This window comes from Pseudopodoces humilis, chromosome 7, assembly GCF_049639895.1.
Source record: "Pseudopodoces humilis isolate 2021_Gansu_Grassland_sample_001 chromosome 7, ASM4963989v1, whole genome shotgun sequence".
Classification (NCBI taxonomy): domain Eukaryota; kingdom Metazoa; phylum Chordata; class Aves; order Passeriformes; family Paridae; genus Pseudopodoces; species Pseudopodoces humilis.
In genome coordinates this window covers 603,439-628,552 of record NC_142206.1, presented here as the reverse complement: position 1 = coordinate 628,552, position 25,114 = coordinate 603,439, and the positions used below count along the sequence as shown (strand labels likewise).

At 47.3% G+C, this 25,114-nt stretch overlaps 1 protein-coding gene across 9 annotated transcripts in view; it reads right to left on the bottom strand.

Moving 5' to 3' along the window:
- The window catches only part of MICAL2 (microtubule associated monooxygenase, calponin and LIM domain containing 2), a 112,549-nt gene that overhangs the window by 26,171 nt on the left and 61,264 nt on the right, over window positions 1-25,114 (bottom strand). For 8 of the 9 annotated variants that reach the window (XM_088058113.1, XM_088058116.1, XM_088058118.1 and 5 more), the window contains 6 exons: window positions 20,317-20,415; window positions 19,851-19,931; window positions 18,342-18,528; window positions 17,146-17,234; window positions 16,713-16,812; window positions 2,248-2,428 (listed from right to left, as the gene is read on the bottom strand). In XM_088058113.1, coding sequence (XP_087914239.1) covers window positions 2,248-2,428; window positions 16,713-16,812; window positions 17,146-17,234; window positions 18,342-18,528; window positions 19,851-19,931; window positions 20,317-20,415 — 737 coding nt within the window. The remainder of the gene's footprint in view (window positions 1-2,247; window positions 2,429-16,712; window positions 16,813-17,145; window positions 17,235-18,341; window positions 18,529-19,850; window positions 19,932-20,316; window positions 20,416-25,114) is intronic. The other variant, XM_088058119.1, reaches the window with a different exon arrangement.

Below are 25,114 nucleotides of genomic sequence, written 5' to 3'. Positions count from 1 at the left end.
CACATTTTTCCCTGCAGATTTTTGAAAAGAAGAGAAGGAAGCCTGGAGGAGAGGCCTGAGGACAGGCACAGGCCCAGCAAGCAAGGCTGAGTCCAGAAGCTGGAGAAAATTGTAAGCATAAGCCCAGAGAGAGAGGATTGAGTGGGGCACCTTCAGCAGCTTTCAAACGTGCAAAGGGTGTCTGTGGGAGAGGAGGAAACAAACTCTCCTCGCTCCTAGGAGCTGCTGGGCCAGCCCAGGTAGCACTGACAGCACAGGGAGGCACCTGAGCTGGTCACAGCGGCACATTTTGGCATCCCCTTGTGTAAACGCAGTTAAAAACACACCACACAGATACACACGTGTGGATGACGTGCACATCTGACCTTGCCTCAGGGCACAACAGCTGTTTGAGGTGATTATTAGCCCTTTCTCTAATAGCCAGGCCATTTCTTTCATCTCTGAAGCCCAGACTGTAGGGAGCAGACACCGTCAGCCCTTCTGATGTGATCGCACTCCCATAAATTGTGCAGCAGGATCCCACTCATCCTCTTCTGAACACAAACAATACTGCTGACCTAATTCTTAGCTTTACTGTGATGATTCATGGCTGTGCCTCAAAAACAGAGGAGCTCACACCGTGCCCAGTCCTGCTGGCGTGGCAGAACGCTGCTCCGTTCAGCAGCAGCAGTTTGGTTCTGGAAACCCAGGAGGAAGAAGAGGTAAAGGAGAGGCTGCAGGCTGAATAAAGCCACACATTTGGGTAGCACCCACCAGTCCTGGCCCCCAGCTTCACCCAGATGAAAGCTGGGAGGCCAGGGCAGGCAGGACAGCAGAGAAGGGAGCACCTCTCCAGGTGCAGTGCTCTCTCAGCACAGAGTGGCCTTGAATTTCATGCTAAAACACACTTTCTAAGCTGGATTTCAAGCGGTGTCAACCATACAGATAGATATAGGCATATATACATAAAAATATAAATATATGAAGGCTTTGATAGCCGACACCCTGTGTGCATGGAGAGATACCACACTGAGATCGGGCAGAATGCCACACCAAAGAAAAAGAAAAAGCCCTGCCATTAACATTGATTGATATCTTTCTGTTTTAAAGAGCAGAACGTGTATTTTCCTTGGCCAGCAAGGAGGTAAGCGCTCTAGCACGAGGTTTCTCCTCTCATCTCGGCTGGAACAGGGATCACTACTCACAGCACCTGAAGCCTGAGCTGCAAAGCTGTGCCACTGAGCTGGGTCGTTTTCCCAGTCCCAGCGAGGCCCCTGCAGCTCTCCCAGGGAAAGGAGCTGATCCCCAGCTGATCAGGGGGATTAGCTGGCTCTCCTCACTGCTGCAGGGGATGGGAGCAGCCCTGCAGGGCAGCTGGCAAACAGGTGGGAAACCCTTCCCTGTGCTCTCCATTTCCTCATGGACATGTTCAGCCCTCCCTGTAAGAGCAGCCAGAGCTCACAGCACAAACCCCATTTCCAGACACCTTGGGGACAGCAGAAAGTTGCATTTCTCAAAGGCAGGTTGCTCTCCAGAAGCTGCACACAGCACCACAAGCAGGTGTGCAGAGAATCAGAACAGGAATCAGAATCAGCTTCCCTGCAGAGCAGCAGTGTTGGCAACACTTGGGGTTGCCTTTTTGTCTTTTTGTTTTTCACTCCCCCTCTTACTTTTTAGTTCTCAGTAAGAAAAAGAGCTTTACTCAGGAGATACCAATCTAATCTTTAGCTGGAATGAACTGCCACAGAACCCTGCCCAAAAGCAAATGTATTCTAATGAGAATGCAGAAATTTGGCTTCCTCTGACAGCTCTCCAAGGTTCATCAAATTTCAGATTTCTCAGGGATGGGCAGGCTCTCCAAGCCCAGGGTGTGGAGCTGCAGGATGGGGCCCAAGGTGGGAGGTGGCCACGTCACAGGCTGCACTTTTGCCACAACACACCCACTGCCCAAATCCCTGTGCACCAAAACCTGTCTGTTCCCAGAGCCAAACCCAAGCTGATCACAGCAATGTTTATCCCTCTGGTTCAGGCCCCTGTGTGGGGTGGGAACGTTTGGAGATTTCCTGCAATGCAATTCACGTGCCTTGTGGGGATTTAAGGCTGTGGTCAAGAACAACTGTTACTCTGAGCATCTGTGGTGGGCTTTCTGTTCGCTTCTTTCCCCCCAGCAGCTGTACATACATGCAGTAGTACATTTGGTTATGATTCTCTTCAGCATTGCAGAGAAAAGCAAGCTGCTGTTGCAGGTGTTCTGGTGTTGGGAGGTACCTGCTGGCATCGCTGGTGACCATGACTCTGACGGCCAGGAGGTTGTGCTCAGCCATCTCCTCCTCGGGGATGACCCTCACGATGGCCCACTCGGGGGACGGGGGCGGCAGCCAGCGCTCCAGCTCGCTGCTCTTCGCCTTCTTGGGGGAGCTGGGCTCGTCAGCCACGGGCAGGCAGCAGCCTGGGGAGGCACAAAGGTGACAGCAGGCTGTTAGGGGAGGGGGCAGTCCAGCGGGTGGCCCTGGGCTGGTGGTGTCTACCTGGGGCCCTGCGCTGTCCCCAGAGGCAAGGTGTGTGCACCGAGAGCCTGGCATGGCTAAAACACCCCTCCAGCCCAGCCCTGCCCTGCCAGGGCTCCTCAGCTGGGATCCAGAGAGAAGGAACCTTCAGGAGCAGCCTCAGCTCCTGCAGCTGCGGGTGCTGGCGCTGCCCGGCAGGATGGACATCAGCCTGGTGCCTGGTGGCAGCAGTGGCAGCCACACCAGCAGGGATTTCTGGGCTCTTTTCCACCCCCTTGTGCACCTGCCCGTGTGGCAGGAGGCAGATGAAGCAACCTTGCTTGGGTGGCTGAGCCTTCAGCCTCACACTGCAAGTTTAGCTCAGCTCAGGACAGTGGCAGTGAGCAAAATAAACACAGACCCTTCATGTGTTTGATTTCATACAGCAAACACAAACCCTGACTTGTGAAAAGCAGCAGCCTCCCAGCAGCTGAACAGTGCTATCCCTGAACTTCACATTCAGGCAGGGGGAATAAGAATAAAGCCATGTTTCCCTCGCTCACCCCAAGTGATTAAGACAGGAGATCATCTCTCCCTGTGAAATCCTCTATTTCTGAGCAACCTTATCCATCCACAAGCTCCCACCCAAGCAGATACAAACATATCAGCTGCAAAGTTCCCTGGGGCGTGGTGCAGAAAGGGACAAATGACAAGCTCCAGGAGAGTGGCTGTGCTTGGTTCACTGCCCATGTGTGGTGCTTTTACTGCATCCAGTTCAACACCAGTGCTTCTAAATTACACCTGTATAAGAGGGGGGAAATACCACACTTGGGACATGGCTTATTTTCTCACCTACTGCAGCAAACCATCTAGTTAACATCAATTAAACTTCTATTTAACTTGCAGTGCCTCCACTTATTGCAGGAGTGCACTCACCCCATCCTTCTCCTCGCAAGAGTTTCCACCTTGAACGTTCTTGGGCCCTACACCCAGCTCAACAGCACCACAGCAGCCACGGGGTTCTTGACTGCAGAGGTTTCATTTCCTCTGGCAGATGGGAAGAAATTCATGCCTCTCTGACTTTTATGTCTGACTTCTAGTTTGGCCACCCACCCAAGGATGATGTAGGCTCCAGCAGCTGAGTGGAAATCACTGTTTTGAGCCAATTTGTAAACCCCAAATCCTTCGACTCAACTTCCTCCTTAAATGATGGAGCATTTTACATGAAAATCAGAGCAAGCAAACGCAGTAACAGTTTGCTAGCTCTTTCCTTCAATTCTGTAGCCATGCTGGCAATAAACCTTGCCCAAGGTCACTCCAAGAGGCTGCTAAAGAAAGTCAGTTTTGCCATTGCAATGTTCCTCGTGTTCATTGTGTGTTCCTTCCCACCCCACGCACTGCTTTCCCTGCCACGCTAACAGGAGAGAGGAGAAAACATGTTTATGACTAACAGACACACAGCTGGAGACCATCAAAACCCACAGACAGACAGACAGACAACCTACAGTGACTCCCAGCCTGGTTCCTGAATGAGAACACACTTCCAGTCACCACGTCCTTCCGCAATAGCTCACTGCACATCCAGTTTCCAACCATTAGGGACATGGAACAGTCAGAGCTGGTGAAGGACCTCAGGGTGCCATCCAGGACACCAGATGACACCAATGATGGCACCATTACCTCTCCAAAGAGATAAATTTCAGTGCTTTTTTTTCTATTGCATTCTTCTTTTTTTTTTTTTTTTTTTTGTTGTAAATTTCTTTCTGGCATCACAATCTCTCCCCTTCTTGAACTCTGCACCCAGGAGCTGACTGTCTCAGGAAGCTGTTTTAGCAGCGAAGTTTTAACTTTCAGAGCAAGTCAAGTTTCCATCCACAGCGATGCCAGCCAGGTTTAAGAGCAGCATCATGCAGCAGCACCCCTGCCCATGGCACCAGTCCTCTGTGGGTCCCTTCCCACCCAAAGCACTCCAGGATTTGAAAGCAAACCCACTCCTTACTAACATATCTTATCAGTACTTGTAGTGTAGCCTATAAATTGAATAAATGATGTTGCAGTCAGCTCCACAAAAGCAGAGACTGAAGCACCTTGGTGTTTCAGTGCACGGGACACCCTCACGTGTCTCCAACCCTGGCTTACACATTCTGCAGGGCACGTGGGAAGTTTCACACCAGAACCTCTGTCCCTCACCACAGGGCTGTGCCCTGGATAACAGGCTCAAAGGGAAAGCAGAGATGTCCCAGATGCCCCCATCATCGGGGCTATTTGTGGGCCCTGAGGATGTTACACCCCCCAGCCAGTCCCTCCCGAAAGCAGCGGAGTTTCCAGGCCGCGAGGACGCGAGGAGCGAGCGAGGCAGTGGGGATGTGCTGCTGCCAGCCTCCCCTGAGCTCCTGGGGGACAGTGGCCAGTGCAGACACAGGCTGGACTGCAGGGGCCGGGGTGCCCCTGGCCATCGTTACCTGCTGGCCCAGGACAGCGTGAACACGGCCAGCGGGCCAGCGCCACGGGCCAGCGCCACGCGCGCGCCTCAGCAGGAGAAGGCTCCTTCTGACACCAACAAAGCGCTCAAAAAGACACCCGGGGCTTCTCTAAAGCTCCTCGTTTTGCACAGTTAGAGAAGAAGGGCTATGTGAACTAATTTCTGCTCAATCAGCCCACAGGCTGAGCCTTACCAAAGGTGAGGCACACATAGATGTTAGGCTCAATTAGAAGCAGGTCGTTCAGAAAGTTCCAGCCCCACGGCTCTCCCTGAATCCCGAACAGCCCAGCACCAGCAAGGTCCTCGGTGGGACAGCAGCACAGCAAGGCTGGGCAGGAGGACCCTGATCTTCCAGAATTCTGACTTCAGGGTGGAAACCAGGCTGCAAACCTCAGTGCCCCGATTCCCATCACAGTGCAGGCTGAGGCTGCCAGGACCTCAGAATGGCAGCAAAGGACCTCAGGCTGCTGCTGCTCGAGTCCTTTCCTCAGTCTGTGCCTGGCTCTTGAGCATCTCCAGTGAGGGACACCCTCTCTGCTCCTCTGCACAGCCACTGCACAGTGAAGAAGCTCTTCCTCATGTGCAGGTGAACCTCCTGTGCCTCAGTTTCTGTCCATTGCCTCTTGTCCTAGTGCTCAGCACCACTGAGCAGAGCCTGGCTTTGCCCTCTTTCCACCCTCCCTTCAGGTACTGACAGATTTTGATGAGGTCCCCTCTTGTTCTCAAGGCCCAAATCTCTCAGAAGAGAGCACTCTAATAATTTCCTCCCCAGGACAGGAGATTTTCTATTAGAAGCCAAGAGACTGAGTCACAGGAACTGAGCCTGGTAACAAGTGACAGCTGCAGAGGTGCCCGTGCAGGATGGAAAAGGCACAGCCCCAATGCAGCCTGTGCCAGGTGTGCCATACCACTGAGCCCTGCGTGGCAGCAGGGATGTTCTCAGAGGAGACCCCAGTCCTCAGGGAGCAGTCCCCAAAAACAGCATTTGTGCAAGGTCTGGCTGCATTTCCATCCTCCTCACTGCACATTTCCTGCTCCCTGTGCCTCAGCACGCTGAAGCCTTCCAGCAGGAATTTGCCTGTCCCACAGCACTCCTTGGAGGGAGTCCCTGCTAATCCTCACCAAACACGGAGTTCACCCCTGGAAGGGGCTGGAGGAGGTGGTGTGGGAAGGGGTCAGCGCTGTGTCCCTGTCAGAGCACTGTGTCACACCAGCACACGCCAGCAGCGGGTAAAGTGGGGACTGCTGACAGCCAGCTGTGCCCTGGGTGGGTGCTGCAGCTCCCAAACCCTGCCTGTGCTGTGGGCTGTGCAGGGCTGAGGGCTCTGCTGGCCCGGGAGCTGTGGGTCCTGCAGCCAGCACAGCTCGGGCTGTTCCTGCTGCTCTGGGTCTGCCCAGCTCCAGCTTGCTGACAGCAGCAAAGGAATTGATGTTTCCCATTCCTTCAGCTCTTGTTACCTTCCTCCTTGCTCTGCTCTCCCCCACACACGATGGTCCTTCTCATCCATAACCCTGCCCCAGTCTTTGACTGACTTGCATTTAGAGCAAAGAACATGGCTTTAGGATTTGTGGTGTTTTTTTTGCTTGTTGGTTTGGTTTTTAATTTTTTTATGCAAGCAGTGAAGCTTAGCTGCCTTCAGCTACTTAAACAGCAGCAACACAGCCAGTGATTTGAACCGAACAATCACGTATTCATCTGGCCTTCCCACTCAAACACGATGAAAAATGTGGATAAAAACAATTTCTCCTTTGTCCTCATTTCAAAACTCACCTCATCCTCCTCACATGGGCAGGGAAACGACTGTTTTCCTTACAGGGCCAGGATTTAGCTAAGCCCTGTGGTGACTGAGAAGTATTCCTAAGGCTTCAGCTTGCAGGGCTTGTACCTGGGTTGGCTCTCACCCAGAGGCCAGGGCTGATCAAAATTCACTCCAACCCATGGGCTTGGCCAAAGAGCCCCTGCAGACCCCAAGGGCAGATAGAGACACAAACCCCTTTCCAGTAAAACATAGTTTTACCCTCTGTTGGGTGTCATGCCAAGTGTTTTAATTCAATGTGGTGCCAGCTCACCTTTGCATTTGAGACAGCAATGTCTGCACCAGGCCTTGAATGAGTCAGAGATGCAGCAGGGAGGGACAGACATTATAAAAGCCCTTCTCCTCCATCTCTCTGGAGATGCTCTCCCTGGCTGAGCCCTTCAGGAAGCTCATGGGCTCAAGGCATTGTCTTGCTAACCAAAAGCAGGCAGATTCTACTCACTCAAAGTTCAGTGCAGCCTGATTCTCTCAAAGCCAGGCTTGTAAAATTCACATTGCTCACAGAGTGATAATCCATTACCTAAAAAGCATTTTTCATTTTTCTTTTTTAAATAATTTTTTTGTAATGGCAACCTCAGTGTGGATGAGGTTGCCTCAGTGTTGATGATTCCAGCATCAGGCAGGGCCTTCAGGCAGCATCCCTGTCCTGCAACAGCTCCAAAAACCAGCTGCAAAACCAGCACTGTGCCCAAGGCAGGAGCACAGCAGTGAAACGTGAGGTCCCCACAGCGGGGAGAGCCAAAGCCATCCCAACCCCCAGAAATGGGAATGCAGAAATCTCCTGGGATGTGGGATCAGGGAGTCTGGGATCTCAAGAGGTTTTGCTAATCCTTTGGGTTGAGGGCCCAGCTGCAAGTGCAGCACAGCAGTGGAGAGACCCTTGCTGTCTGTTCCAGACACGGATCCTGCCAGCCCTGAGCCCTTGCCATGAATCCGTGCTCTGGTGGTGACTGTGGGCTTTGCTGCCCTGCTGGGAACATCCCGGTCCCCCAGAGTCCCTGGCAGGGTCCCCTTCAGAGGGGTGCCCAAAGGAGCACAAAGGAGCAGCTCTGTCCAAAGAGGCTCAGCTCGGGCTCTGGCACCCTCTCTGATCACCATCTGCACAGGTTGGTCACTGCAGCGTCCGAGTGCCGGGGCTGGACCCAGACACGAGCAGGAGATGCTGCTGGTGCCGAGTCCTGCCTCACAAGGCAGCCTGACTGCGGCCTGCTGCTGCTCCTGACTCATCTGCCAAGCCAAACCACACTGCTGCCACCTGGCACGGAGGTGACAAGGCCTTGGGCAGCCGCCAGCTTCGAGCAGAGCCAAGCTCCTGCTGGGGCAGCTGCAGCGGGCACGGCGCTTCCTCCCCACCTCGGGCACAGCACGTGCTGCCCACAGCGGCACAAAGCCTGGGCTCTGCCCAAAATCCTTCCCTCCCCACCAGGAGCCCCTGCCAAGCGGCTCAGGCACCGGCTGGCTCCGGGCAGCTGCCTCTGATCAGCTCCTCCTGATGCCTCAAGGTTTAGCTTTCAGATTTTTCAGATGCTGAGCTGCCCAGCTGTGGAGTTTTGAGCTTCATGTTCAGTGTCAGTGAGCTCTCTTCACACAGCAGGCAGACAGAACAATTCCTTCTCCAGCTTGGTACCAAGGACAATCACTACAAGTTTCAGGCCCAGAAGCAGAGACAACGCTGGGCTGGAGAGAGAAAACAAGGATGGGACTCCATATTCCTTAATTAACTTCCTTAATTAATTCCTTAATTAATTAACCTCCATAACCTGAAGCTTTAATTGGACAATGAGCCCCGATATGCAGCTGGACCAAAACTTATAAAAATGTGAGGCCTTGTGAGCAGTTGTGCATTTTGTGACCATTTTTGGTCCATCCTGGGTGCAGCCCAGGCTCCTTTACTGCCCAAGGTGTGTCCTTGGAGGCCTTTCAATAAATCCCTGCTTTATTCTTAGCTCTGTGCAGCCTCTGTTCCGGGTCAGCCTTCTCAGGCATCACTCTCGGGAGTGGCTGCTCCCCACGTGCCTCGGTCCAGCATGGACAAAGGTCAAAGATGCTCCACTGAAAAGCCCCTCCAGGGAAGCACAGGAAACACCTCCAGCTTGGTTAGACCTTGGTGTTGCTGGAATACAGGGCTCAGCAGCCCACAGGAGTGAAACCCAAGCTCAAACTTGCCAGAGCTTCAGCTGCATCCTGCAGCCTGAGCTCAAAGCACACAGGGAGCACTGCCTGTGCCAGAGCTGGGAACCCACTCAGGTATTCCACACATCTGCCTTAGCAGGCTCTCAGGCTTCCAGCAGCATTCCCAAACTGATCCCAGCCTCGACTTTTCATCTCACCTCAGACAGCACCAGGCAGGTTCTTGCCCTTGGAAAAGGATTCCCACAAAAGGTACGATGGCTGCCATTTCACAGATTTCAGTCCTTGCCAACTCTCCCCTTCTTTTTCCTCACTCTCGCTTCACACTTCTAACAGAAGCAATTCCCACTTTGTTGTGGCTAAGCCATGGCAGAGAGCAAAGGGAACTGCTGCTCCCGTTTCCCCTGGGGTGGCACTGAGCTTCCTGGGGCCCTGCCTGCTCCCCACCAGCCCTGCCCGCTTTCCTGCTCTCTTCTCCATCCCTGGGGCAGGGATGAGCCCCCTCCTCCCGTCCCCCTGCCCAGAGACCATCTCCTCCCCTCTCCTGTGAGCCCAGGTCAGCTCCTACACGAGTTCTGCAGCAGCAAAACACTTTTCCCAAGTCTCCATCACTTACTTTGTAAGCAAACCCTTCTGAATTCTGGCACAAAATATAACCAGGCAATTTGAAGCTCTCAAAGCCAGAGAACCCCGTCATTTTTTAATGCATCTGAGGAGACAGTGCATATTTATGTGCTAATAGAAGCTGAACAAAAATTAACAGAGACAAAGGAGAAAAAAAAGAACCTTGGAGGAAACCTACTAGATGTACTGAATATGTGTCTACAGGAAAAACTGATTCTCAAACAAAACCTGCTATGATAGCACAGTACTTCTATCATTGTAGAGTAAATATATAATTAATCAGAGCAATCTGTGTTTGTCTGGTATATTAAGGCATGTATTAATTATGAATTTGGAATGCAGCAACAACACTTTCAGTTTCCAGTGTCTGTCAAAATAGTATTTTTGGACACAGATTCAAGGCACCAAAAACCTTAAAACAAAGACATGAATGAATGAATGAATGAATACCTGCAGAACAAATGCTGAAAGGGCAAATCCAATACTATAGCAACACAGAAATGTCATCATTTCACACTTCAAGAAAACATTTCAGAAATTCCATCCATTTCAAACAAGTTTGGAGCCCACCACCTGATGAGATGAAAACCTCCCTTCTTTTTTTGTGAGCACAGTTCATGAAGAAAAGGACAGAGACTTTGGGGAAATATTTACATGACTGATATGTATGCTTGCATCAGGCATTAATGCATAATGCCTTCTCATCTTCAGTGACATGATCTTTCAGGCAAAAAAAAAATCAAGTCATCTGCAAACATGTCATGTCTTTGAAAACATAAACACTAATGCAGAACACAGTGCATTTCAAAACTCAATGTTTTGATTGGAATGTGAGGAATGAGTGAGCCAGGAGTGAATTCAAGCCAATTACAGTAACTAACTGCCACAATGCTGTGGAAAAATGCAGATCATAGTCTTTGCTTGAGGTTGGAAGTCACACAGAAGCAACTTTCACTGGCATTTTACAGCTGTAGCAATTTAGAAGAAACTCAGAGGAACAGAAACTACTCTTCTTGGTAGAGTTAATGAAAGGCTGGTGTTTGAGCAATTTTAAGAAGTTTTGTCTGTATTCTTCTATTCAAATCAAGTATGTTTAGAACCTGCAAGACCTTTTTAATTTTAAAGGCTTAGCATAATTATAATAAAAGTGGGTTACCTTTAGTGAACGCTGACATGTTTGATTTTCATTAACAGACACCTAGGCAGTTAATGCTGCCTGGCTTTGAGAATGAAAGGTTAGCCAGGCTTTACAAAAAAAGAAATTTAATCAAGAAAATAGGCACATCTCTGTACTTATTTTCAATCCAAAAGGCCCCCGTGGCAACAGACAAGTTCAGAACCTGTTTGAAGCAGCGTGAAGAGGAGGAAAGACAGAGCAGTTCCTGAGCCTGCCAGCATCACCTGTGATCCACACTGACCTTAACCCAGCAGGCTCCCCCTCTGCAGCACTACCAGCTGCAAAACAGGGAGCACGGGCTTTTATTGTGGGGTAACTTCGACCAAGAGGGAGAGAACCAACACCAACTTCCTCCTGTCTGTTTGATTTCTGATCCAGACACCACGTCCTGCCTGGTCCATGGGCTGTCTGCTGCAGGGTAAATCCCTCTGCTGACAGGACTGGCTACTGCTGTGACTGCCTGGGCCTTCTGCATCTCTGGGAGAAATAAACCCAGACTCCAACACTACCCCAGTTCCAAGTTATTGTACTGAGATTTTAGCAGGAAAGAGTGAGACTTTATGAGAACAGCATGAACATCTGATGCCTCTCAACGCTTCAGTGCCAAACAAGTCATCACCTTCTGCAGGCAAAAAACCTCTTCTGATGTTTCCCTGCCACTACCTCTGCCTAAAACTGTGAACTGAGCAGAGAGTAAATCCAGTTTTACCCCAGTTGCTGTGTCTGTTACGATTAAGTGCCTCAGTTGTATTTGTTGCCCCATGTTTTCATAGTGGATATCTCTCCCTCTTGGACAGCAAACTTTTTACTGTGCCTGGTGGCTTTTCTTTTGGCAGGGAAGATGGAATAGTTCATTGAGAATAACATTTGTTCTTCTTTGGCAATGTTGTCTTTAGCAACAATGAAAAAAAATAAAATTTCTGTCATTCAAACAACTCCTGTGAGGCTCAGTTTGAATTAATTTTTTTTTAAAAAATCACACAATCTCTCCATTAAACTCTTGGGACTGTTCTTTCTGGGATTTGTCTTCTTCTCAAAATGCAAAGGAAGAGGTTATAGCTTAAGAACTGCAGAGTAAGCAAAAGAAAGAAAATGAAGGGAAGGAAGACTTAGGAAAGCTCTTTTGGAGAACCTGTTGTTTAAAAAGAATTCCATCACCAGTTTAAAATATTAAATTTTTTTAAAATAATTAAATAAAACAAGGCAATTCGTTTTAATTGAATTAACAGGCAGTGGGTCACCAGGGGCTGCAGCTTCCAGGGGTCCAGAAGGTACTGGGAGTAGCACAGGGAAAGATTTATCCTGGGTTATTACCTGCTTCTCCTGAGCACAACAAAAAATCCAAACACATCAACTTATTACCTCTATGGCACAGTGAACAGGTGAAGTAACAGTGCAAGGAAAGGTGGCAGAGGCCAGGGAGGAGGACAATGCTGTCTGTGGAAGCCCCATGCCCACCAACACCGGCTCCTCATCCCCAGGGAGGATAAATCCCAGCACCAGTCACCCTGGAACTCCTCAGGGACCTTGATGTGCATCCCCTGCACCAGGGACACACATGCAGTGACAGCAGCACAGTGCCCCTGGGCTCAGGCCACGAGCAGGGGAACACCACAGCATCCACCACAAGAGGAAGGTGCAAAACCAGCATAAAGTCACTACAAAGTCTCTGTACCCAGGAAACTTTTATAAAAGGAAGAGATGAAACAAGGAGACTTATAAAGAACTACATTTATTTTTGTTTACAGCAGATATCATAAATAAAGCTAAAACAATTTTCATCGTGTGCAAAATACAGAATTTCCATGTGAAAATTTAAATACAGAGTTAAAAACTATTTAATAAAAATATTCAGCTAGGATTATGAAGTAAAATGAAGACAGAAGATTTAGGAGGAGAAGGACAGAATCCTCACTGGGCAGGAAGAGCAAGGAAGACTCTGCAACAGAGAGTAAAAAACACAGCAGTAGGAAGTGGTTTGAAATGGCAGACCTTTATGTCAGGACCTTCATATTAAAGCATGCTGAGCTTTGTAACAACACAATGCAGCCCTGAAATTCACTGGGAGCCTGACCCCAGTGCAGGAAGGGACGTTTGGAAGACAGAGATTCTGTGTGGGCACAGTGTGGGGACTGTCAGAGCCATCGAGCCATTCCAGGAGCACCACACAAACAAATAAACACAAGTGGCTGAGCCATGCAAAGAGAGCAGCAAGGCAAGGAGCACGGGGCTCTGCTGCCCTCCACGTTCCTGCCTGAGGTGTGTGAAGTGGGACAGATGGCAGAGGAGGCTTGGCCCCTCCTAGAACTGCTCCTGGGATCAATTCCCCAAGGCCCTTCCCTGTGAGAGGGATGCTCAGCTGGGCTATGAGCACATCAGCCAGACCCTGAGTGCACTTCTGCTCAGCCTGAGCTCTTGCTGGGGTCCATTTCCCCTTCTAGACTGTCACAGTGATGGCAGCAATGGGAATGTGTAAAACCTGCACACAAAACACTGGTGGGAGCTGCTCCTGGGGAGGGCTGGCAGTGCTCAGCAGTGAGAGAAACACAATCACCAGTGCCACACACAGCAGGTGATAAAGGCACCCCAACCAGAGCCCCTGGGAGCTGGGGCACTGACAGCTCAGCCTGAGAACCACGGGCACCTCTGGGGCTGCCTACGCTGGCACTTGGAGGGAAGAGCAGAATCTGCATGGCTCTGGCTGATTTTCTGCAGAAACCCTTCAGACACCTTTCCAGGAGGAAGGCAGGGAGGAGCTCAGACACTGCTGGCTCACGGACTGGGGGAGCTCGGTGCAGACAGCTGTCCTGCTAACCAGAGAATCTGCTGGGCCATCACCCCTCACCTCACTGGAAAGCTTTCCTTCCCTTCTTTGAAAGAAATACACCTTTAACGAGTTCTTTCAGGAGACCCTTGGCTTGCCTAACTTACCTTAAAGGCACAGGGAAGCAGACATGCACAGACAGAGAGAAAAACATTCCCTACAAAGAGCACAGACATCACCTTTTCTAGAACTGTGAATTCAGCAACAGGTTAAATAATCATGCCAAAGCTCCATTAATATACCAGACACACAGATTGCTCCAACAGTTAAAAAACAACCCCCAAAACACACAATGAAATGCTGTCAAACAACAAGGGTTAGTCACGTAATTTTGGAACTGGAAAAAAAAATAAATCACCTGAGAGCAGAAAGGCTTCAGCCAGTGAGCGGGTGCAGCACCGGAATGTTGAATTGGACTAAAAGCAATGAGGGAGGTTGGCAGAGGAGACAGCAGGGAAGAAAACACAGAACTTCACTTGGTTATGTAGGAAAGCATCAGGAAGGTCACACTGGTACAAAGAATAACTGGCCAAAATGAAACTGCCTTTTTTTTCATTCAATTATCAATGAGGACAAGCAGCTATGAGTATTACTAGCAGAACAGTAAGGCAAAGAAATAAAAAAAAATCTACCAATTGGATACCAATAAAATAACCCTCCCAACAGAATCACCTGCAAAATCCCAATGGAAAATGCATGGTAATTAAGATTCCTCAAGAAAACATTTTCATTATGCAAGTTCCTGAATTTTGTTGTGGAAATGCAGGGAATTATGCCCCATTATACAAATCCATATAAAACCAATACCATATTTTAATTTTTATTTTTTTTTAAATCTTATTTTTACACTTTCTACTAGTAAGATTCATTTGGTTTAAGTTCATTTACCATTATGCTCACTCTGCTGTAGGAAACAGCAGGAGAAAACTTTAGTTAGAAGTGTTCCTCAAGACTCTCCTACTGACAAAATCTGAAACCAAAATTGATGGCAGCCCAAATTTGGAAACTTGACCGCTCAGAAGTTTGCTGTGTTGCACTGCAGACTGTCTCCTTTTTAGGGTGAAACAGTTACTGTCATTAGCAAATAATTCAAAATAATACAATGTTTCCAAGTGGGTTTTTTTAAAATGCTGTAAGAAGGGTACAGATACATGACACATACACAGATGGCCACCATGGAACTGGAATTATTGCTGTGTCCACTCAATCTTGCAGCAAAGTTTGGCTGAACACATGGTTGAGTATTAATGGCAAGTTATGTCAAAGGAATGCTGCCTTACATCTAGAAATTTTCTTCAAGCACTTTTTCAAGTTCTGTGCAGAAAAAATAACAAAATTTCCCCAAAATACATAACCACTCTAAAATGTGAAAAGCTCATCCTCATAGTTTAAAGAAAGTCAAACTAGCTAGAAGAAAGATCCAGTTTGTCATTTATTTTAAACAGCAGAAACATTTCCTTTTCACACCTAAGAGGCAAAACAATTCAAATAATCTTTTTCCCACATGATATTAAAACAAAAAACAAAAGAACAAAGCCCAAGAGCTGCCAGCCCACAGGCAGCAGCAATCATTTGAGAGCACTGGCAGGTGATCTCGATTTTGGTGCTAACTGAACACAACAATATTTCCTATTGTTTATGCCACATCCTTCTGGCTCCAAAGAAATGCTTTTCATTTTAGGCTACACATACTGCCATGTCTAAGGATTTACCTATTTCCTGGTAAACTTCTGAACATAAATAAGTGCTTGGAAGGCAGGGAGCATGCTTACCTGGCTGGCTAGCTAGGCTGAAAGTAAGGAGCACTGGGATGTCACTGTGTCCTTGCTGTTGAACAGATTAAACCTTGCTGAGGGACACCCAGAAGAAATTAAATCTACTCATCTGCTGCTCCAGATAATGGAATTTCACCTTTCTGCCACCAGCTGCACACGTTGAAATGAATTACCCAAGTAAGAAGTTATGGCCTAAGAATACATTTATAGGCTTCTAATGTTTGTTCTAAAGCTGTATTTTTAAAAAAATTCCAAAAGCTGCTGGGAGCAGTGCCTGCCCAGAGGCACAACAGGAGCGACCTCAGTTACAGAGGAGTGCTCCACAAATTGATATTCCTCATATCAGCCACCAAATGAGGAAGCCTTGACCTGAGGAGTGTCTGGTCTACTTCTTTCTACCAGTTCCTTTGACTTAAAATTTCAATCAAGCCTTCACTCAACTACCATTTGTTCTTCAAATTTATTGAAAAACTTCAAATAAATTAGTAGAACAGAACACCCACTATCAACAAAAGGTATCCATCACACATAAAGCAATGTAAAAGGCATGGCTAGGAGCAATGTGAATTATGTACATGATTTTTTTGAAACATATTCATGCGAGTTATAAACCTCATAACCCGGAGTAAACATAAAAGCAAACAAAAAAAAAAATGTTTTAAAAAAAGCTATGTGCCATACTCAGGTTTCAAAACCTAGTCATTTGTCAGAAATATTCCTGAAAGAACACACATTCTTTCTTGGTCTAACTGAAAAAATAAAAAAAAAAAAGCTGGGGAGAGTAGGCAGGGAGAAAAATGGTTTCAAAATGTACCATCTTCTCCAATGGTCTGGTCACAAAAATTGGGGGGTGGGGAATAATCTAGAAAATATCCTTCATCTGACTCCATGTTCTGGAAATGTGTTTGGACACTGTCCTTCATGCTCTAACATACAGTACATTTTATGTTGAAAATTTCGATTGTACCTCGCTTCCATCAGCAGGAATCCACCATCCAACGAAGTCACGCGTGAAATTGCACGAGAAACCAATACAAAACCCTCCAAAACCAAAACCCCCCTGGAGAAAACAGCCAGGCTGCTAATTTTGAAAACCTGAAAGGCACAACCGAGCGAGACAGGCAGGAGCATTCAGAGCCTAGAGAATCTTTTCAGGCCCTCGAGCACGCTCTCGAGGGACAGCTCTGCTTCCCGGTACATGTGAGCGAGCACCTCTAGGAGAGCGCAGAGCAGCGGCACCCCAAGGCTCAGCAGTTCGTACAGGTAGGTATAGTTATAGGCATTGTCCCTGAAATGGAGCTGGGTAGCGTGCAGGACACCATGCATCCAGTCAGCCAGGCGCCTGGGAACGTCAAGCAGATCCCTGGTCACCCGCAGGGGCCAGCTTAGCGCGCCCCCTAAGAAGGAAGTCAGGATACCTGGGGACCTGTCCTCTGGGCTGCTAGCAGTGGACAAAGTGCTTTCTGTGCTGATCTCTGTGGGCCTGGCTTCCACCTTCTTCCACGTGTCAATCGCCTCCTTGGGATAAACATTGAAAACAGAAGTGTTAAACACGCTGTGATGTACGGCACGCCGGATTCTGCCGCCGCCGCAAGGCTCTGTGCACATTTTCATTCCCAGCTGCTCCTAAGATCAACTTCACTTTGCACAGAAAAGCTGAATTCCCCTGAGAACCAGACAACCTCACAGAGCCAGCAGGTTTCTATTTGAGCACTGATTTTTCTGCACCTGAGGTAGGAAACACACACACACACACACACACACACACACACACACACACACACACACAGGAGCGCTGCACCCCACATAAAGCTGCCTCAGCATTGCATTAGCAATAAAATCACTCCATACCTTTCCATGGATCTGGATTGTTGCCCTTCTCTTTCTGTGTTTCGTACTGATTTTGCAGTGGGTAAAATGAGGTTTACAGTAAAATTTACCTGCAAGAGGGAAAAATCAGTTATAGGATATGTTATCTACACATATATACACACATATCTACACATATATGGACTGAAAAATCACTGTTGTATCTATTAAAAAAAACAAAACCAAGATCATGAATGGTTGGGCAGCAAAAGGAATGGGAAGCCTGGCACTGACTCTGATTAACAGCTCTGAATAGGTTTCTTTTACAGATTTGCAGCTCAATAACACAAGGTCATTTATCTACCTCTCAGGTATAAGATTAAACAGCAAAAACAACCAGCATCCCATAAATATGAAGTCACAAGCCGACACAAGACATCAAGCAGAAAAAAAAAAGGTCAAATAATCAGCTCAAAAATACATCTTTTCAGATTCTCCATATTGAAAAAGAACCACTTTGACCTTGAATTTTTAACCCTTTTGCAGAGGAAGATCAGGTTAATACTCTGATCTACTCAAATACTTTGGGAGGAGGAAAGGAAATTAATTTCAGTTTGACAATTCCTTTCCTAACTAAAAAAAGAAAAAAAAAGGAAGGCAAACCCCAGGATTTAGGTGGGATGAAGCACTCAAGATCTGAACCTCTTGTTCTACAGCAGCCTGGAATAAATCACACTGTGCTGGGCCAGTCCTACTGCTTTCCACTGCCGGCCATACCATCTTAAAAGAAATAACCCACGTTCCCTGCATCCCTGCAGATGTCAATCTGCCACTATTATGGCTTGTCCTTATAGAGCACATTATTTAATGGCTAGTTTCAAATGGAGATAAGAATAGCTCTATATTATACTCTATAACTCTATGTATGGAGAAACCTCATCCCTTTCCCTCCCCCTCCCCATCCTTACTTTGACCTGAGACTGGACCAAGTGTGTTTTGGTCACTCAACTTATTTTCCACTGTGGATTTCTTCATTTAAAGCTGAGGTCTGTCATAACTCAACTCTTTTGCAAGCCCAGGACTGCAAGCACAAGGACTGAAAGATCAGCAGGGACACAAAAGCACGCTTGGCAGAGCTCCTCCTGACGGTGCTACCAGGCCAGCTCCTCCTCCCTAGCTCCACTGAAAGCACCAGTACTCAGGCATTTCCAAATACTCCTCAACAGCTCCTACATTACCTTCTTCAACATCAAAGGCATAAATTCCTAAGCGGAGTGTTGTGGAACACATTTCACACTTGAAGCACTCCCTGTGGAAGAAGTGGCCCTCTGCACTCAGCCGCTCCATCACATAGACCCGCTTCTTGCAGAAATAGCAGATGTCACTCCCTCCGATGGACTTGGGGAATTCCTTTCGCAGAGAACCCTGTTCAAAGATAGAAACAGAACACAAAGCTGTGGCTCCACACCCAGATATGAATCCTCATGAAGGGGGCAGCTGCCTCAGCTGCTCGAAGCGTCACACAGCACCCTCCAAGCAAAACTCCAGCAAGCAACAGTCAGCCCTTTTATGACTAATTATGCAGTTCTGTAGGTTCATGCAGCAATGAATAAATCAGACATCACAAGGACTTTAGAGAGGTGACTTTGATGCTGCACTTGCACCCAGTTTCCCTCTGGGAGTTCAGCAATATTTTGATTACTCAGGTCCAAGAGCCGCATCATCCCCGAGCGCTCCCTCGTCACCCTGCACCGCCCTGGCTCAGGGACTCGTGTCTCTCTCAGGAGGTGAAGGCAGCCCTCACCACCCTCAAACAGCAGACCTGCATCTGCAGCCAAGCAAAAAAACACCCTGAAGACTCAGTTCAGACACACTCTGGAGAAAAATGCAGGCTCGTGCTTTAAGGTCCAGGAGGAAAAGCAGACAGTCTTCAACGCTGTTGTCTGAACCACCCTTCCCATCGCCACAGCCGTGTCCCTCCGACACTACAGCCCAACCTGGGGCTTGCTTGGCTTCAAAAATCACTTTGTTCCCCATCACACATGTTCAGAACATTTTTAAGGCATTCAAAATACAACCCCTATCAACAACGTGAAACTATTTTGAAGGTTTGTTGAATTTAGGCTGGTAATTAACATTCTTTAATTGCCACAGATCTCATCCCCTATAGATATACATGCAAAAGGTACAGGAAAGTGAACTAGAAATTGATTAGATGCTCCTGGGCTTCCCTTTCCTCATCAGAGGCAGGTATGAGGATGTTGCTTTGCACGGCTGTATTAGGGCTGGTTACAGGTGAAGAGTGCTGTACCTGCCACATCCATCACCACCTCCCTCCCTTCCACCATCCCTGCTGCCACAGGAGAGGTCCCACACGTGGCACAGAGGAGGAAAAGCCCAAGCACACAGTCCACACAACTCATCTTCCACTTGCCAGCAAAAGGCAGCCCTGGAAACATTTTTTAATGTTAAGTAGAACTCACAGTTGTCATCATCATGTAGTCTTGTGCTTAAAAGTTGAGAATTCTGTTCCAGATCTGCCATCAGCAACCCATTTTGCTGTGATGGATCATTTTAGAGTGTGAATCTTTCCAAACAAACAACCATGCAAATGGCAAACCACACAGATGTGTTTTTAAAAGCACGGTGTTAACAGATCAGACAGTTAGAGTGAAGCTGAGTTTAGTGCTGGCTGGTGAGTAAAGTGTCATCACCACAACACAACACCTTACTTGGCTTCCCAGTACCTGACAGCTCTGAGCAGTGGAGGCAGCAGAGGGAGAGTGAGGAACGGGGCAAGAACCTGCAGCTCTGTCCAGAGACCGCTTCTGAATTCAACACAGAACAGCGTCAGAGTGGAGAAACAGCCCTCCCCAAAAGGAGGCTCAGGTGATTCAGCACCCCAGTGTTAAAAATAACCGCACAAAACTTTCCTTAGAAGCCACCCTGAGTAATAATTGTCTTCTGTTACTAATTCTACAGTAATTACAGTTAATAAAAGCCTCCTGAAGTTTGAATTCACACAGTCAAGTAACAGAAAGATACACATAAGATGTGGTGAGCAACACTGCTGTGCCAATGTGCACTTGATTCTTTAGTCAGTGTTAGACCTTCCATAAGGCTTCAAGTGCTCCACAACTGGGGCCTTAAGTCAGGATGGCATTTTGGGAACACCCCTCTTAAGTTACTGCTTCTTTGTGGGTTTGGTCTTACCAGTTCAAGCTGTGGCTTGGGCCTGTGATCATTCACATACAGATTTACAAGAACTTCAGCCACAGCTCCAATTGCCCGTGAGACCTTTCCTACAGTCGTCTAACCAGGAAAGGGGAGAAGATGAAGAACAGAAAGAAGAGCTTTAGTTACCCTTGAAAGAGAATTTAAAGACAAAAAAGGACAAGAATGATTTGGACACGTGCAAACATGGATCCAGGGAGGCAGGAGAAAGAGCAGAGGGCAAGCCCAGCAGAGCACAAGCACGTTCATGCGTGACCAGCGTGGTCCAGCCGGGGCCACAGAAGGCTTCTGTGCAGCCCACTGACTTTTCCCTGAGGATGACTGAAAAGTTCTTGATGGCAGCAAATGCTTCTCCTCAAGGCTTTCTGCTGTGTCCATGAAAGGCTGAGCTGGGAGCCAGTGCCTGGCTATCTGGCATTAAAAACCCCCTATTGTTCCCTTCCCCTTCTCTGGGACTCGGTTGTTACATTTCAGAACAGGGGTGGGATCAAACTCCACATTAACACCCCCCAAACTGTGACATTTCAGGGAACATTCCATGAAAATGTGCGAGCCAAGGCCCAGACAGAAACGTTTTGTTGGTGCTCACAGGGCAACCATTCGCCCTCTCTCCAGTGACTCATGGTAACGCCAGGGAAAGCTGCAGAAACCACGCTCGTGAGAGGGCAACACCTTCCATCTGCTTCAGCAGGCTGCTGAGCCACGGGAGCCAGGCTGGTTTTGAGCACAGGCATCCATCAGGGCTGCCAGGAGCCAGCAGCTGCTGGGGCTGTGGCTCCACAGAGCAGAGACAGGACACGAGTGTGCACCAGGGTCCCAGTGCAGCCAGCAGGAACTCTGCCCCTGGGAGAAACACAGACACAACTTCACACATCTACAGAAATATTTCCTACCCTAAATCAGATTTCCTGCACTGATTGGGATCTGGGATTTCTGGTCAGGGTAAGGTCCCACAGCCCCTCTGGCAGCAAACACAGCAAGGGCTGTCCTGGTTCTGGTACTCTGCAAAGCCAGGCATTGCTTCCTCCGTGGGGACAGACACATGATATCCTATCTAACACTCCACTGCCCCTCACAGAGCACAAATCTCAAGGAACTCCCCCTCTTCTCAGTGAAATGATTTTCAAGTCCTGCTAATTGAAGGCTTTAAAGTACCAGAAAGTTACCATGAAGAAAAGAGAAAAATATATATATATAAATGCAATGGTATTTGGAAGACTTTATAACAATTTTAAAGCACCTTCTCTCAAGTTTATACTCGTAAGTTTATACTTAGAATGCACAAAAATTATTATGGATAAAAAAACTCAAGGGAACATGTCAACCTTTTACAGCTCCCCTTATCTTTTGAGAGTTATCTCATAATTCACTTGATGTCCAGACAGGTACAAAATGTTCACGTTAAGACTACAAAGGGACTTTGTCCCATTTAAGGCACAAATATCTGTCCTGTTTGGTTTTGTTCAAAATAAAAAGACTTTAAAATATTATTCAATATCTGGACAACTTGTGGGTAACAACTGCAAACTTAACTGCTAATTAGATACCACAATGCTGTCCCAAGTGGCACACCAAATTAAAAACCACTACAAGAAGTGCTACTTGCTTCTACAGCCAAACTACCTTCCTTTGATTTGTTTAAGAACGTGGAATAAAAAAAATTTTCCTCTCCAAATTCTGCACCTCTGAATATTCTGAGCAATTTCTAGGCTATGTACAAGTTCTTGTCCACAAGATCCAAGGCAAAAAAAAGTGTTCAAAGTCAGTTGAGGCAGAAAGTTTTCCTTGAACTGGAGAAACACTGGAGCAATCAGTTAAATAACAAGGCTCTGCTTAAAGTGCAAGTAGTTGAATTTCAGGAAAAGTATCCTTGAGCCTGAACTACACCTTGAAATTCATCAGGTTGGCTGATTCCTGTTCTCCACCCATTGGAACAATCTATGTCAACATTAAAGCAGTCAAAGCAAGAAAATTGTATGTTTACAGACACTTAAAAAATGTTATTAAAAGGAAATGTTCCTGCAATGAATGCGAATTCACATTCCAAGTAAAAGCAAATGGGATTTCAATTTAATTTAGCAACAATGCCCTTAAAAACTATGCCTGAACTTTTGGTCAGCCCTGACTTGGTCAGGCAAGAGATGTTTGCTGTACATCCCTTCCACCAGAACTGTTCTGTTCCGTCCAAGTGCCACTCAGTCACCAAGCAGAAACATCAGGGCAGGATGAGGATCCACCAGGGCAGCCCCAAGAGCACCTGCCACCCTCAGAGACAGCAGTGGCAGAGTCTGTGATTTCCTCAGCCTGTTGAACTGTCAGTGGCAGGTTCACCAGGGTGGTTATTAGCATGGGAAGAGAAAGCTGCCTTCTGAATTTCCCTGTGTTGTTATTCAGGCCAAGCAAGCCTCTGAAGTGTTCTCATAAAACAAAGGAAATATGCTCTCTGCCTCCAAAAGCACACAATGCTTTCCCTTTGTTCTTTCATATCCTTAATGATTTTCCTGGTCTTATTTTGCTTGGAGGGTGATTTATTTACTTTTGGGACAAGCTGCTGCGTATATTTTCCCTCTGAGATAAACAACACTTGAGTAATAAGTTACTGTGTGTAGGAAACACCCCAGCCCTGCTTGCTGCAGGTCATTAGAGTCACGTCACTGAAGGGAAGTCCTTGGTCCAAGCTCTGCAGGGAGCAAATTGACTTGAAGAACTTCCCAGTTCTTACCACACAGTGTGGGTTCACTCATGCAAAGCTCAGATGAACAGAGCTTTCTGAAGGTCAGTCCAGCCTTGAGCACCAAACAGGAATAAGCAAAGCCCAGCCTGTAATAGAACACATGCTAACTCCTAATTCTAGCCATGGGAATTTTGACAGCTGACTGAAGCTAGAAGGCACTTTTGATTATTATTGGCATATTGCACACAGAAGGTAATTCTTACTAAGTTGTAATGACTGCATGTCTTGAAAGAAACAATACGGTCCCACAGCCTTCTTTTCAAGTGTTCTCTGCAGGACTCAGACTTAATAACAACTTTCTGTAATTAGACAGCATGATTTCATAGCCACCCTTTTCAATATCTCTGTCCCCATAACTAGCACTGCTCCAAGGAAAACTCAGCAGGTGCAATGGATTGTCACGTCTGGTAACAACCTCAGAACTCACCTGAAATTAAAATGACAGCACCAGCTATTTAAAACCATGGCAGGGTGCTGATATTTACAGGTCATATGTCATGAAGCCTTGCAGAACTCCAAACACTTCTATTACCTTCTGGCTTTCTGCCAGGGAAAGAGCAGAAACACAGGCAGCAACACACAGCAGCTCTTCCTGCTGGTTTATCAATCCCAAACCACTTTCTGGTACTGAAGTCTAGGCTTGGCTTGTGATAATTCTCAGAACAGAGACTAGAAATAGAAATTCTGAGACCCATAACTCCCCCCAGGATAACACAGACACAGGCAGCTCCTGCTACACACTCACAGCAGAGAGCTCCAAACGTATTGTTGAGCAGCACTTGAAAATGCACACTGTGCATCTGAAATATGGTTGAATTTTTATTTCCACAGCAATGCACATTTAGTCAGTGAGTTTTAGAGCAGGGTAACATCTTCATTTTCTGAAACATGTGCCAACTGTAAGGATAGAACACAGGGACAAGAATCTGACCATGAAAGGGCAACTGACCATGAAACGACAACTGCCCCTGACAGGAACAGTAAAAGATCACCTGAATTTTAAACACCAGGATGCTGTTTAAAATGCTCTAAAATGCACCACATCTTCCCCTGTGAACTGCACACTGCACAAGAGGCCCTGAGCCTGTACAGCACGTGGGGCTGAGATCTGCCCCAGTGTAAATGCAGTCCTGCTTAACCAGCCAAATATTCACCCAGTGAGATGAACACGGATTTACTGTGCTGGTGACAGAACGAGATTTTCTTGCTTCAGCTGAGCCTCATCCTGCCTGGAGCTCTGTAGAGAGAACTTTGCAACTGAAGTGAACTCAGCCTGAGTGAAACCAAGTCACAACAAACTATTGCCACACTATTCAAATACAACAGAAAACTAATAAAGGCTGTCAGTGCAATTTAAACAAAATGCAGTTTTTGAAACATCCAAAAAGAAAAGAGTGCTCAATACAAAGGTTCTCTAAGAAGAGATGTTAAAATCCCAATTAAATTATTGCTCACAGAGTTTCCTTAAGATGCAAAGTCCAGTTTTCATATTCTAAAGGGCTTTTCAGATAGCTTGGGTTTGGGTTTTATTTCTTTATTCTCTTTGCAGAGTCACAATAATCCTCCAAATCAAATGAACATCAGCCCCCAGTCTTTTGGAAACCATGACTTAGCTTAAAGCCCAGCACATGCTATACCTCTTAGGTCAGAAAAAGTAAGAGGTAAATGCAGGCAAAGGCATTCCTGTGAAGCTGAAGGGAATTAGGGGATTACTGCTGAGTTGCAGTGTCCCTGAAGGGCCGTGTCCCCTGTGTTTCCCTGGGGATTGGGAGCCAGGCACTCAGAGCAGCACAGCCCATCACCACCAGCCCCAGCAGCCAGAGCTGGGGCTCTGTCCCAAGAGTCAGAGTGTGGATGTTCCCTCTCCACAGGGCCTGCTGCTGCTGCAAAGGACTGTACTCTAGCCATTCACATGCAGAAGCAAGTTTAAAGCACAAATAATTAAACAAACAATAATAAAATGTCTGTATTGGTAAATGCCCCTACCAAGGTTAAAATAACCAGCATTGTGCAGGTTTTCCCCTGCAGACCAGACAGATATTC